Source organism: Sphaeroforma arctica (assembly GCF_001186125.1).
Source record: "Sphaeroforma arctica JP610 unplaced genomic scaffold supercont1.154, whole genome shotgun sequence".
In the NCBI taxonomy this organism is placed as follows: Eukaryota; class Ichthyosporea; order Ichthyophonida; genus Sphaeroforma; species Sphaeroforma arctica.
This window is the reverse complement of record NW_014040404.1, coordinates 71881-88000: the sequence shown is the minus strand read 5'-3', so window position 1 is coordinate 88000 and position 16120 is coordinate 71881. Positions and strand designations below refer to the sequence as shown.

General features: G+C 40.5%; 3 protein-coding genes across 3 annotated transcripts in view; 2 read left to right on the top strand and 1 right to left on the bottom strand.

Annotated features, from left to right (window-relative positions):
• Window positions 1-4576: 4576 nt before the first annotated feature.
• SARC_03144 (hypothetical protein) lies at window positions 4577-4973 on the top strand (the record flags this gene model as incomplete). Its single annotated transcript, XM_014303080.1, has 1 exon — window positions 4577-4973. A coding segment is annotated over one exon (372 nt), but the record flags the coding sequence as incomplete, so codon positions are not given.
• Window positions 4974-5288: 315 nt separating this feature from the next.
• SARC_03143 (hypothetical protein) lies at window positions 5289-13448 on the bottom strand. The gene is made up of 10 exons (XM_014303079.1): window positions 12489-13448; window positions 11441-11502; window positions 10282-10410; window positions 9495-9620; window positions 8992-9093; window positions 8519-8667; window positions 7390-7639; window positions 6534-6864; window positions 6098-6201; window positions 5289-5618 (listed from the first exon to the last, which is right to left on the bottom strand). Exons 1-10 carry the CDS (start codon window positions 13225-13227, stop codon window positions 5421-5423), a joined length of 2190 nt encoding a protein of 729 aa, XP_014158554.1. The 5' UTR covers window positions 13228-13448; the 3' UTR covers window positions 5289-5420.
• A 2260-nt stretch (window positions 13449-15708) lies between these two features.
• SARC_03142 (hypothetical protein) overlaps window positions 15709-16120 on the top strand; it is a 2308-nt gene continuing 1896 nt past the window's right edge. Inside the window, exon 1 of the mRNA XM_014303078.1 lies at window positions 15709-16045. Within this exon, the coding sequence (XP_014158553.1) occupies window positions 15946-16045 (100 nt within the window). The 5' untranslated portion in view covers window positions 15709-15945. The remainder of the gene's footprint in view (window positions 16046-16120) is intronic.

Below are 16120 nucleotides of genomic sequence, written 5' to 3'. Positions count from 1 at the left end.
CGGACCTACTGGACCTAAGCCCAAAACTCACAGGGTAACCGATAACACTTAACTTCTCCGCCTGAGAAACATTAACTATATGTTATGCTACTTAATGTTTAAACCCGTTTTTCCTTTCTCGCTTTTTGACCCATAAGCTTGAGTGAGCAACTTTTAATGTTTTCGACCCGTTTTTCCATTCTCACTTTTTGACCCATAATCAGCTTGAGTGAGCAACTTGCTTCTCATGGGTTTCAAAGCTGGGTGGGGGCTGTGTAATAGCCGGGCCTCCACATTAGACTCTATGTTATAAACGTACTCTTAAGCAGTACGTAAAATATAAACGTACTCTTAATAGTACGAGGAACTTAAGTTTCCTAAACGGGTTTTAATGATTTTATTAATTAATACCTTTTCCATTTTACATATCAGATATTTGGATGAGGCCATTAAAAGGCCCCAGTAAAATACCAAACTTAAGAGTTGGTCTTAAAATATCTGTGATCGTATAAATCATATAAATTATCAGCATACCTTAATGTTACCAGTTACGGCCACATTGATGCTCTCTTCTCTCCCAGAAATTTTGCATTAATCGATAAAAAATTGGACAGATTACTGACTCAAATACAGCTTAGTTTACAACATTCCTCAGCTAGCAGTTACGTATGCGATGTATGACGTGCGAAAATTAATATTATTTATTTTGTGACCGTTATATTAAAATCGTCGTGAACGCTCGTCTATATGCACGTGAATCGATTTATTTCTTTATTACCTACTTCTTTCCCGCCCTTTCTAATGGAATAATGCTTAGATACTAGCTATTTATAGTAGAAGTGTGCGATAGTGTCGGGTATATTCAGCAGGGGGCGAGGGACGCAAATTTGGAGGGGGGCGAGAGTGGGGCGCATATTTAGCGAGGGGCGAGAGTGGGCTGCACATTCAGCGAAAGGCGAGGATTGGTCGCCTATCAGCGTGTGTCTTAATTGGGCGCATAGCGGTGGGAGTCATAGTTGGGCGCATAGCAGCCGAGCGCAAAATTGTTAGGCATAGTGGCCGGAGTCTTAAGAGCTCACAAAATTTTGCCAAAAAGTCCGTGGTCAAAATGAAATATGGGGAAGTGAGAATAAAGTACGAAGGAATTGAAGATAAAATATGAGGAGGAAGTGAAAATAAATTATGGGGAAGTGACGTTCTTGCTGATATTCTGGTACCCCTTCGCCGCAAATATTGCCTGGAGGATTCTGTTTGAATCTGAAGGAAGCATCTTTGCCTCGTCAAGGATATGTTTGAGTAAATTTGAAAGAATAAGTTGATAGTAATATCAGAATATTCGTATACCTATTATGACCCGACTAAAATCACAGACATTTAATACAGTTTATTGTGATGCCACGATAGGCATCATACGTTTTTCCATTATCAAACTGTCAAGCAGATCATAGTTTTTCTGAAAAACTGAATTCAGTCTATAGGGATTATCCGATTCTCTTAATTTAGAAAGATGTATCCCATAAAGAGCTCGATAAGGCTGAACTGAGTATATTAATAAAAGGAAACGAAAAATTAGAGACTGGTCATTAATGGGGGTGAGAAAAATTGATAGTACCTGCTTGTAGGTTGGTACCACAATGTATATCTCACTTTTCCTCATCTTCAAATATGCCAAGACAAAAGCACACAATGACGGGCGGTTCGAAAAATAATTTTCGTCTTGATTTTGATTTTGATTTTTTTTTTGAGTAATTCAACAAGCAGGCTTAAGAATGAAGCTTGCAGTATTGTGCCATTTCGTCTATGCAATGCCCGTGCATACAAAAAACCATACTGTTGAGATCCATTGAACACTACTCGACTTAAGCCTGGATGTCAGTTTTAAGAAGTTGCTGGTCACAATGACAAAAACAACTTCTTACATATTTTGATAAATCGATCAGTGAGTGCGACGTCACGAACGCTAGAGAGTATAGCAAAATCATGCGAGAAACGGAAGTCGCAAACTCGTTGCTTTTGTATATTGATCCCCAAAATGAATTCAACATCTTGGCTATACAGCGTACCGATACAGTAAACCTAATTCAAAACGAAGTATAGACATCGTGTATCTATCTACACGAGTATGCCAGGGATACACTAGACACTCCAGTAATACTATAGATGAGAGACTGTGGTAAGAATATTCTAAAATATTCATTCTGGCATCGAAGTCCTTTTCGACCGGGGGTTGCCATCCAAATTTTTTTTGTGTGTGGTTTTTCATCCATTATAGAAAAATGATTTTCTGAGCAATGTTCAAGTACGAATTTGAGAAAACGTATCTTTATATTCAATCTATTAAAATTTCCTCAACGGTCCTGATAGCATTGCAAGCTTAATCTAAAATTGAATCGACTGGTACTAATCCGACCATAATTAAGTTCACAAATATATTGGTTGACCTATCCATATTCTTTAACATGCATAAATTGGGGAACTTTTCTTTCTCAGTTGTAATATTTCGTTCTCTAAAGATCATACAAAATAATGAAGAACGAGCAGTTCAGACATATTTTCGAGCAACTGTTACTCAATGGTCTGTGTTAAATCGAAGTACTATAAACAAGTTAATATCGAGTGTGCATAATTTGGTCCAAAGAGTGCCACTTGTTGGACATAGTAGTACGTAAATGACCAATGTAGTCACAGGTCAAAAATCAAATTTCTATCATCACTGGTCTCTCTGACGCTGTTGAAATATTTGCATCCGAGCATAGATACCACAATCTTGCTTAATGCACTTTAAATCTTCGGTGTCTCTAAGGCTAATTAGTGTACCCCAACTGCAAGCACTGAAAATGGATGAACCTTTATAAGCGGCGATGGAGACACCTTCGTCAGGTATTGTTTTACAATACAGTATTTTGTTCTAGCACTTTGGTAAGCAAAAACATTCTTAGTGCACATGAACACATTTTCCGACTCTCTATAGTTCGTTCACCGTATTCATGTCTACATATTCACGACAAACTGTCAAAACTACACTCATATTCTTTATTAATTTCGTGCTCTCGCCTGCGGCATGGCTTTAATTTGAATCAGGTTCGGTTTTGAGTTCGACAATTGCTGGCAGTGCGATTCTCTCGCCATTCTCTCCGATTCTGCATAATACACACTACACCGACTTCCTCTCGTAAAGAGATATTCTTTCTGTCGTGTGCTTGTGAATATACTTAGCCAGCGAGCTCAAACACTTCCTATAAATCATTTTGAACGTGCCAATAATATGTAGACATACACTTGTACCACACAAACATTGGCGTATTTAAAAATAAAAATAAATTATTGACGCACACACCAACACATTGTCCTAGAACTAAATACATAACACCACTTTGCAAAAAGTGTCTTTGACCTGGTCTTGTAATACCGAAGGAAGAGGACGTGTACCTGTACATGTACCTGTAGGTGTAGGTATACCTGTAACTGTACACATAGGAGGGTGTCCCCACCACCCTCCACTCGTACTCTAAAAGGATTGAAATGTATCTTCGCTAGTGAAATCAAAAAGCTCTAAGATATAGTCGACTTCTAATATCTACGAGTGCATGACCCATAGTCCACCTGAATAGTCTCCTAGTACCATCTATTTGAATGGACATTTTCAGATGAGATATGAGTCCGGATAGGCATAATGAATTCGGATAATATTATTTATTTCAATTTGGATAAAGTTTTATATGTCTACATGTACATCAGGCTTCATGTTCGTCGAAGAGGTTCTGGCAAAATTCAAGGGAAGTTGACATTGTCGAACTGCCGCGAGAAGCTCGGGGCGAGTGATGCAACGGTGAAAGACATACGTTGCGTTAGTTCACGGCGATGGATACAGAATATCTCTACCATTGGGTGAGAACTAAAACCAGTGTGCCATTGCGTGGAATGAAGCTGCTAGGGAAACATTGAATTTTTTTGGGTAGCCTGGGGGCTGGACCACACTGGATCTTATGCGCGCATCACACAACGTTCTGCGGGGGTATATAAGCTGGCTACAGACCCAATGAAGGACATACTCTCACTCGGAAAAACATTGAAAAGCCAACCCGGCCGCCCTGCAGTATTCAGCCTTCCATTCTTCACAATATTACTAGAACTCAGAGCATTCAGAATAGAAATATTACATTTTCAATTCCAGTAAAAACGACAGACCGTAGGTAGCGCCACCACAACGAACCAAAGGAGGAAGCAAACTAGATATGCTGCGCGATGCGAGGTGATTGGCTAAAGATTGATTTGCCATAGTTTAGAAGGAACTTCTGATTTAACTGTGCGAGAAACTGTAGTACTTAGACTTTGATATGACTCGAATTGTGTCCTTATGCTTAACGCTAAATGCCCTACCAGCGTTTTCAACTTGTTTTCGGAGGAATTCCACGTCAGTTTGTTCTCGATTGACACCAACCGACAATTGCGCACCCATTTGAATGCACTGACCTGAATCCGAAATTGAAATAAATCAGTAACGAGATGTAAACAATCAAAGAGTAATTTATATGCTATAAGAGTGGAGTAAAAAATATCAATGATCATTTGAAATAAGATTTAAACGAACGACATCCGACAGGTCTCAATTCGTGGTGTATTAGTGAGGAAGACTATAAATGACGATGCATATGTTGGGAATCATCTATTCTTGGAATGTACTTCTAGTTGCAAGTTAGTCGCTACGAGATCCATCTACATCCTCTACTTTTGTCAACACATGGATGGTCAGGCAAACTTGGGGTTCCACCCAAGAGATACGGGCGGAAGCATATTTTTTGCGACCCTTGACGTACCTATCGACATAAAAATGGGCTCCCTCCTAGAAAGCTGTGAATACGGTTTTTGCCAGAGATTCGTTGCTATCGTTTTGGATTTGAGTGCGGACTGTGAGGCTACAAGTCATTTTAAAACTGAAGTAGTGGCTAAATGTATATACCCCGCATAAATCATTTATCATAATCATTTACTACCCAACCCTGAATAGCACAAGTCAATCTTGCAAACCCTTTTGGAAGAGCACAGAATCTCTCATGGCCGGTCAAACCTACTAACAAAATGACAGGGCGTAACACTCGTGTACTTGAATTCATGCATGGTATCCCAATCATCTCTAAGGTTTAGGCGTTCGTGTTGTCATTGTAAATTACAACGGTAAAATATTTATTTCCTGTATCGAATCTCAAAAGAGCGATACGCATACGTAGCATATTTGAATCACCCCCCCCTCCCCCCCACACACCTACCAATATCTACAAGCCATATAGAGGGATGCATTTGCGCACTCATAAAAGAAAATCTCACTGGTAGACGACCATTTTCCAACTACTGAGTGATGTTGTGCAACAAATAAATTTTATTTACAATATTGATTGCTTAGTGGTTGGCTTTCATGCCTCTCTCGAATATATATCGATATTTTAGTACTCGTTTGTGGGTGGCAAGCCCTGGAACCACTGCAGAGGCATGGATCTGGGACCCTTCGGGCGCGCAAACCAGTTATCAACCTTCAACGCTTCGTATGAGATGAGTCCGATGGACTTGTCCAGTGAAGGCGCAACCTTCCTCTCCGCTTCGGGTGGCGAGAGCGTTAATGTGGGCGCCTTTTCATCCGAGTTCTGTGAAACGCAGATTCAAAGTAGAGAATCCGACGGTTAGAATCCGGGTCAAAATCCCAAGAAAGCAGTTGAGAATAAACCGCATATCTCGCGATAACTAGTCCGTGCACGAAAAGGTAAGTCGCGCATGCTCGAACAATGAAATTTATGATACAGTAGAATCGACACTTGTGAAACGAATGTAGTATTCCTCGAAGATGAGATATACCTTTTATATATGTGCAAAAGATATTGACTACAGGAAAATAAACTACCACTTGGAATATGCATCAGAAGTGACATAGTAACAGCCAGCACCAACAAAGAATAGACAACTGAGCGCGTAGATTGCATCGATCGCGCACACACGTAGAGCAACCTCTGAGTACACACGCATTAAGGACATACATTGCGACCACTATACGTCTCACAGAGAAAAAACAAAACATTGCACACACAAATAGAAACCCGCAGAGGCGTCTTGAGTGTACTGTACTTACCAGCTTATCAATCCATTCAGACACCAAAGTAGGTTCCATGTACTGGCTCTCGGCCTTCTTCATCTTGTGTTCGAGTTTGTGCTCACCCTTCTGCGGTCGGATCACTGAGCGTGGAGCGGTGTCACACAATGAAGATATGAGACAATGTACCATGTAGAGAATTGGTGTCTCAAATACTAAATGCTTGGTGCTTTTAGTTTCATACGGAATGGGGGAAATAGAAGTGGAATGGGGATCTGAAAAGCCTAAGATTCAGTAGTCTCACTTGCTTGATGGGACAGCAGAGATGAAGGCATTAATACAAAAGATTGCCAGGACATCACGCAGCTACATCGAAACATGCTACACAAAGTCCGCTTCTATAGGTGTTGGCAGAAGACATTCACGAAATGAGAGGTGGGCTGGGTAAACGAAGCTGCCACTAAACTGCACTTACTGGGGATGTTGCCGTACTTAGCCGTCTTCTTGATCTTGTGCGACATTCTTTGCAAGAAACTCCTCTTCTTGACCAAAATAGGTGGGTCCAAGGGTTCGACCGCATCATCTCCAAAGTGTACAGTTCCGTGACCAGACACACTAGCCTGGCGTGAAGGTGTATTTGAGACCGAGCCCAATGCTGGACTTCTAGCCGGACTTTTAGGTGGACCTCGTGTGGAGCTTACACCACGAATAACTGTGGACGGAGGGGGAGGGGGTCGCTTGGGGGCTGGGGGGCGGGGCGGGCCTCGTTTGGCCTGACGCTCGTCGAACTCATCGGGTACGTCGATCTGTGCGTGTGCAATAAGAGGTGATATGTACCGTTGGGAAACAGGACAATAACAGGAACGTAGCGTCGATGTTTTTGATTTTGATTAATTAGGTTACGACGAGTAATAAACGGTGAATACGGTGGGCGGCGAAAATGTACGACCAATGAATATTAGGCAGCAGGTAATGATAAATATGAACAACAAACTCCATCGAGTCGCGATGGAACTATTTGGGCATCTCAGCCAAATCTATATTTTAAGCTGCTGTGACGAGGCTTCACACGCACACGCACACAAGCATCGACGGAGCAGCTACAGTGATGAGGTTGCTTCATATGAGGAACACAGACCTGGGTACATGGCTTATAATGAGTGGGTCCACCGACATTATTTACGAGTAAGCAAATCGCAAAACATGCACACGCACATAATGTCAGCCAGGCATGCGATCGAATCGCTGCAGAAGTGAGGGTTATATACAGCAGACCCAAGACAACAGAAATACACGCTCTCCTACGTGTTGTCGCGGACACTGAGACCTACCGGTTTATCCATGGGAGTTATAGAGTCGCGATAGTAGTGGGGGACATCCTTGCTGGTGGGCTTGTACACAGCAGAGCCACTGCGTTTGCGACCTTCGTCCTCATCGCCGGACTTGAGTAGCTGAGGTTCAGGTGTGGGGGGTGCCGATTCCTTCTCCTTCTGACCGTGGATGTCACGGGTTAGGCTGGCTACGTACTCGTACAAGAACGCGTAGTTGTCCACACTAGCGATAAGACTTGCCCGCTCCTCTCTGGCGCGGGGGAGGGGTGCATACGAACAAATTAATGCATATACGAGAACAAAGTAAGAGATAAGAGTATACAAGCTAGAAGCTTAAAGCTTGTCCTCCATGTTCAATCAATATGAACATAAGGAAGACATAGGCAACATGTTCAATTAATTTGAACATAAGGAAGACATAAGGAAGACATAGGCAACATGTTCAATCAATATGAACATAAGAAAGACATAGGCAACATGTTCAATCAATATGAACATAAGAAAGACATAGGCAACATGTTCAATCAATATGAACATAAGGAAGACATAGGCAACTCATAACAGACCGTCCGATATAAATGCTGACGTAGGAAGTACTCATGAACATTGGATAACTGAAATTAGAAATGCATGCTATATGGGTACACGGTCGCTTACCATAATTATGAAAGCATTTAGCATCAACCCAATGTAGTGTATCCGCTACACATACATGTATGAATGCGTACATGGGAATTTATCATGTACACATTCACACATAGAAGATGATATAGGTATGGGATCGCCCCAGTTCACACTATCCTCAAAATTCCTACATATATACATATTTTATACATATCTGATGCATGTAACACGTCAATAAACTTCGTGAAAGAAGTCGTACAGTTGACACGTTCAAGCATTACGGCACACTATCATGGCGATGTTTCAATTGATGCATCTTCAAATTCGCTATACTAGATACAGTGTAGATAAGACTCAATCACACACACACACACACACACATATATATATACACACACACACACACATATATATATATATACACACACATATATATATATATACACACACACACACACATATATATATATATACACACACACACATGTATATAAACATCACATACCGGAGGTTCTTAACAAGTGAGGGGAGGTCAATATCCATGTCTGGGTTGGCCTCCAGCTTGTTCTTCATGATGTCCGCAGCAATGACTGTTCCCGTGCGGCCGCACCCATGGACACAGTGCACCAACACAGTCTTCCCAGGCGACTGTGACTACAGGTGGTAATTGTCAAGCAAACAAGATATGAACAAGTATATTTGTAATATACAGTTAAGAAGCATTCGCGACATCAAGACACAGTTATAGACCCATATAATCATTTCCTATAAAACAGACCTATGAAACCAATTCCCGCAGTGCCAGACTATGCAATCCATGTATATGCTGAGGAGCATATAGTCAGCTAAAGGTGCACATTCGCATCCATTTATATACATCCGATTGTTCATACAGTTTGTTCAAGAATCTCCGTTTAGATTTCCGAAAGCAACGAAACAATAATAACAATAAAGATGATTCCGGAAAACCCCACCCACCTCGTAGTGATCGATGAACTTTAGCAGATCCTTGAATCCATCCACGTTGAAACTGTTGAAGTCTTTGTGCTGAATCTGGTAGATCCATCTGCTCTCCTCAGTCTATAGAAGTAAAATACAGAACATCAGCTTAAGCACGTGGGTAAATCGCTAGTATATCAACGTCAGTGATCTAGGTTTGTTTACCTGTCTCCAACAGGAAAAAGCCCTCAAAACGCACGAACGCACACACACACGCACGTACATACTTTTCGCTAGCTTACCATGCAATTGTGCACGCAACACAAAAGAAATCTTCAGTGAATAACAATGAAATTGGAGTGCACATTACAAAGGAACTGTGTATATAACTCGTGAGGTTCGTTCATGCAATCACTCGACAACAAGTAGACTCTAAATCCACATATATATGCAGGTACTGCTCGTGCATGCAGTATATACTGATTTCCATGCATCTAGGTAAAATACATAGGTATACATACATATATACTTATGTCACTCACCTCATAGTCGGACAGTGACAAGACGCGTAGCAAGAATTTGCCATAGTCAAACAACTCGGTGGTCATAACATCCAAGACCTCGGATACCGGCTGGCTCTCGTCTTTGTCTGTCCAGTATTTGTACACCTGAGAATAAATGATGGAGATAGGTTTGAAAATTTCAGATTAATCGTCTGGAATGGATCTAAATGCGCCTCCGGGGGGGGGGGAGGCATTGGTATGGATATTGCCATTTCAACCATATGTATGTGGCGAATATGTATGCATATATCAATCGCCATGGAACAACATATATAGATCAGTCAGTGATACACGAGCACAAGCACATAAGTGAAAGATACACAAGCACACACATGTGGGTGAAAGATACACAAGCACACACATATGGGTGAAAGATACACAAGCACACACAAAAGTGAAGCACACACATATGGGTGAAAGATACACAAGCACACACAAAAGTGAAGCACACACATATGGGTGAAAGATACACAAGCACACACAAAAGTGAAGCACACACACATGAGCCAGGGATATACAAGCACTATGCCAACAGTATCGGAGGACTTCAACAAACTAATCACTGAATTGGGAGGCAACAAGAAATGCTTAGCAGCACATACACAAACTTATAGAAAGCCTTCTCATCCAGTGGTCGTATAAAGCAACACACTTAACCGTTTCCTGGCGTTATAGAGACAGACGACCCACTTAGTCATCTCCACAAAGTTGTTCGAGCATGCACACACACACACTCACACATGTGAATATATATAGATACACTAACCTCATTGTCGTCAGCAACCATGACAATCACGTGCACCTCCTCCTGCCAGATCATGGTCCAGAAGTCCTTGAACGTGGCCTCGGTTGGGCCCTGTGCGGCTATGTATTGGCGATCTCCTTTTTGCTTGCCCTACACGCGGATGTGATATGGTGAACGATGAGCGCATATTCATAAGCTAATCCATTTAATTCGTGTCAGAGTTTGCCTCCAGGACGTCAGTCCGGTGAATTGGGAACATATGTGCAGAGAAACGTGACGGTGTATTGTACGATCGTGTGCGATGGACGGTAGGCAGTGCACGTGTATGTACTCTTGAACACATCAACAACAGCCAGATTAGATGATGTATATGCAAACTAAACACCCCCCCCCTTGGTTCCTATATATAGTGAGCAAAACAGACAAAGTGTATGCATGCTTGGTGAGTAGAAATGAAAACCTAGAAATATCAACGAGATACACAAAAATGGTCAAATATGTGTATACAATGCCACTACAAGACGCTAGTACTGGTACTGTGGCTATCCGGTGTGAATAGCCTATGCATAGGCATGCGTATACCTCAAGTATGGTCAAGCGATCGGAGAGATTTGTACCGATTGTTATAGCTAGAACAAATTACTTCCAATATATATATGAAATTGACATATTCCTTCGCCCACACAGATTCATCACGAGATATACGGACAAATGTATAATTGTAATTGATCAAAGCGATAATATCAATACATGTATACCTAAAATGCAAAGTTGATTCATATATTGTGCATGTACTTGGCTACATACATTAAATATATATCCATATTTACATAACTATTTCATGACTGTGTGACATACTTTAAAAACATGCATACATACCTCATGTGTGCACGTATTTGTACACAAATACACAATAAAATATATATGGACTATGTAGATACATACGTGTACGTATTTGTACAACGTACATGTTCAACATGTATCTATCTATTCATCTTTGGTAAAGATGTACGTATTAATCTATATATGTATATATAATGATCCATATTCTGAAATGTACATTGCATTCTATTGCTCGCGAAACGTGCCCACCTTCGTAACCAATGACCTGAACAGAGTCATGTACAGAGCAAACTATAATTAACTCATCCTTATCGAACCAAAAGTACCGGCCACATACCGAAATCAGGTTTGCGTTGTAGTACAGATCCTCTCCTTCTAATTCCACAATCGAGTGGTCGTCTGATAGAGATAGCAGAGCGTAAGTACGGGACGTCAGGAATAGATATGGATTAGAACTATACATGAAAAAAGAGATACGCTACAATACAATAAACAGTAGAGTGCCATAATAAGATGCGCTTGTGCATAACTATTTGCCCAATTCTAGGCGCCCAAATGCGCACGGTGAACAGTCAACGGCTACTACGGTTCCGATATATATATATACATATATGAAACCCTGCCACTGAATCAAATACTCAGAGCGAAAGACATGTTGCCAGACTGCCCAAAAGCGCGGACAATGATTATGGAGTGGTCACGTGCACATACACAGTTTGCTCATTTCAGTGTGCGTGTGGGATAACAATTGCCACAGATATATCAACGTGAAATTACCATGATCACATGTATCTCTGTTAGGGGGTTTGGAACTCTGGCTGACTACGGACTTCTGAAAACCACAACAGTGCAATTCTGCACGAACTTGTGTGTTTCATTCCCAGTTGTGTGTACTACACCAACCACAACCTGTCTACCTGATTGATCACACTCAGTTCTCCGCTGATACCCACATACAGCCCACTAAACGCAACGCAGACATACGTGTGCACGTGTTCATCAATGATTAAGTATATGCTTAGAAAATACCAACACCTACCACACAATTGTATGCAAATACTGCTTGCACGCTTACATCAAATCCGATAAGATAATGCGTTGATGTGCATACTGATACGTGTATATATGGGTATTTAAATGGTCATATACGTTTCTGTAGCACATTTGCACTTGTACACATCTCTAATGAACGGTTGAGACTGGACTCCACATACAACGACACCCACTCACACAAGATACGTTGTGAAACCTACAAAGACATCACCCATATGAAATATACTATCTACCTATTGAATATGATACTCATATATAATAATTTTAACCTTCATAGTGACATCACATATATATCAAACAATATGTCAAGACAACGACACAAACCCACATACAAGGCAAAGGTGCACCCTCGGCGTTCTTGTACGAGTTTTTCTGTGCTGATCCAATATTGGTGGTTAAGCTCTGAGCCTTCTGCTTGGATTCCTGGTTAATGCGCTCAAACTCGCTCTCAATGCCATTGCCCATCTTTAACAGATCCACCTGATCACTAAACTCCCTCGCAGGCGTTTCTCGGGGTGCCATCGAGCCAAGCGCTTGACTAGTATTGCTGTCATCAAAGTTGATGCTGTTCTCATCGATATCAGTTACAGTTACACTGGGGGTGGGTTTAATATCATCGTCTCCGCTCTCGTATGCAGGCACAGGTGATGCGGAAGGCTGTGCGTTCGCATCACTTGATACTTCTACGTCACTGTCGTCGAACTGTGCGGAGTCTGATGGCGGTGGGGGTAGCATTGCATTGACCTCATCGGCCGCTATGTCGCTCAAAGGTGTTTCCACAGGCAATGGGACTGCAACTGTACTACCACCAGATGATTGATTATCTACATGCACATCTTTAGCTTCGCTTTCTGTGTTGGTTTCAGCACTTCCACCGTCTCTGTCAGTACTTTCAGTGTCTTTGGTATTGCCTGAGGGACTGATTGGACCTGCGAGTGCAGGAACAACGGTCGCGAGGTTAATCTCGGGTACATCTATTATACCAACACCCGGCACATCTACAACGTCAGCTGCAGGTGGGTCGTCGTTGGGGGTGAGAGAGGAGCGTGCGATGGGCTGGATGTACTCCATATTAGCGTGTATGACTAGCGTGTATGTAGCGGATCTGTCGTGATGAACTATTTGTATGAGAGTGTGAGTATTAATAAACTACTTGTATGTACGTGCATGTATTAGCTAATTGTATGTATGTGTTATTCACGTGTATGTAGACTTGTGCATACGGGTGTTTCGGCTTAAGTGTACTAATGGGCAGTACGGCTTTCGTGCTGTAAAGTATATCACATTTCACCAACAGAAGATAGAACAAAGAGATGTTTTTACAATATCATTTTTTAAAATTTTATATAATTTTTTTTAACCACCAACTTCTCGGCCGGCACTGTAAAACAATAAAAAAATTTACTATTTAAGCGTGTACGCAAATTACGCACTGTACATTTCTATATTTATTTTTATATTTACACTCACAGTGTCACACTGATCACACTGATCACACTGATCACAGTCACAGAGACACAGACTCGTACTCGACTTCGTAGTTCTCAGTTCTCACCCACTCTATATTTTACTAAAAAATAGAAAATATGCACTCGTATCAAAATCACTATCACATTTTCTAAATTAAAAATACCGCGATTGTATCTAATTGAATCCCCGAAATCAATATCATTGATAATAAAATATCGCCAAAACAAAAGCTACTGTTTTCTAAAATCCAATTGCTCGCCATCACGCACGCTGGTAGCCACTGTGTGACGGTAGATTCACACAGAAAAATTTAATACTTCGCGATCATTGGTTTAAAGTTGCTGCAGGATGTTAAATTTTGAATGACTAGTTTTAACTGTTTTTTTTTAGAGAGTGAACTAGTACCTTTATTTGGCCGAAGTATCAATATTACTGCGGTTTAGAGTAATTTTATTGGTGTGAATTTTAAAACGGGGTATCTAGAAAATTGGAATTTAGAAATGGCGGTCGTTTTTGCTACAAACTGTCACACTCATGTCTCATCTCTCAAGTCTCAACTTTGAACTCTCCTGAGACCTGATGAGTCACAATCTGTTCTCATTTGCAGCGGTTTGTACGGGCCCACGGGGGCAGGGGCCCTGGGGGCTAGGGCCCGGGGGAGGGAAAAAAGAAAAGGCAAAAAGTAAACAACAGAGACATCAGGCCACAGGTGGTACAGGAACAGGAAACACATTCATGTGATGTGTTCATGTGTACATATCAAGACTGTACATGAAATAAATATATATTTTTCACAGCTTTCTGTAAATGAACAGGAAGGCCAAATTTTATATACATATACATATACATATACATACACATATACACATACATAAACACACACACACACACACATATATATATATATATATATATATATATATATATATATATATATTTATACATACATACATATATATATATACATATATATATATTTATATATATAAATATCTATATATATATATAAATATCTATATAGTGAGTACCGAACTTTGGGGTAGAGTTTGGCCACCTGAATCATCAAAATTATTGTGAATCAAAATATTTCATACACGCACAAATAAATATACCCTATATAGTAGGGTCCTCACATCCGACGATTACCAACTTCATCTCATTCTTCAATTAAAAAAAAGAATTCTAACGTTAACTGGCATTGATTTCCGGATCGCACAATATATATATAATAAATAGTATACATATATTAGAAGCGAATGGTAGGGTGAGGCAATTATTCACACAATAAGTCAATATGTTAGAAGCTTTCGTATTTGCAGCAAATGCTCTTTCCGAATTGGTCGGCTGTATCATCATAGTCCTAGCACCAGAGAAAATATTCCCTCAGCTTAAAGGTATTTAAATATCAACGACTATTTATAGTGCATATTTGAATAGTGATATTTAGAAGCTGTAATGTATAGTCTTGTACTGAAGTACTGGATCTAGCTGAACGCAGAGAATATTTTGCTTGTGAAGGAATCTATCGACACGAGTATGTGATTCCCATATACACATATATAAGCGATTCTAGTCTATTCCTAAAAAATCATTACACTGAAATCGATATATTACTTTCAGACTTTTGAAATGATGTGTACAGGAAATTTGAAAAGTGTTGATGCACCCATGTCGTTGTTCTTGTCAGCATGCATAAGCACCGAAAGGACCGTCGTTAAGCTATTTTGTATTCGTAGATTGCTCAATGTATTTGCGTTTACGCGTATATGCAAATATTTATATACGAACTGTACACATATTCGTGCTTATGTGTATATATGCATTATTTTATTTTGTTGTTTACAACTGGTAAACTGCCGTCTATAAATTAGAAGAAGGCAATGACTATTTAAAGTATATATAAGAAAGGCAGCATCTGAGTGTTTTCATTTTGTTCTCTATGGCACTGGGGATATCATTCCCCTGAGCATAGCGACGAACTCATAGCCAATGAGATTCCCTGCTGCGTCAATCCTTACTCGCAGCCAATAGAAATAATTACCCTACTTACTCCTTGCTACTCCTAGCCTGGTCCAGCGCTTCGGGAAACCCGTTTTACCCGAGGTGCAGGAAGTCCACACCCCTACATACCCTTCGGAATTTACAAACGGCAGAGGCAACAGAAAAAATATGCACGGCACAAGGGGAGGATATATTTGGTTGTTGATAAAAGGTCAAGAAAGGTCAGAAATGTATCATATATACGATTTTTTAAAATAGTATACATATAACCGGAGTGAATTTTAGGCGAGGCAAGTATTTACACAATAACAAGTCAATATGTTAGAAGCTTTCGTATTCGTAGGAAATGCTATCATCGAATCGGGCGCCTGCCTCATCATAGTTCTAGCACCAGAGCAATTATTCCCTCAGCTTAAAGGTACGTATATACCAACCAGAATTTATAGATAACTGCTTGCATCAGTGATATATCGAAGCTGTAATGTGCATGCTT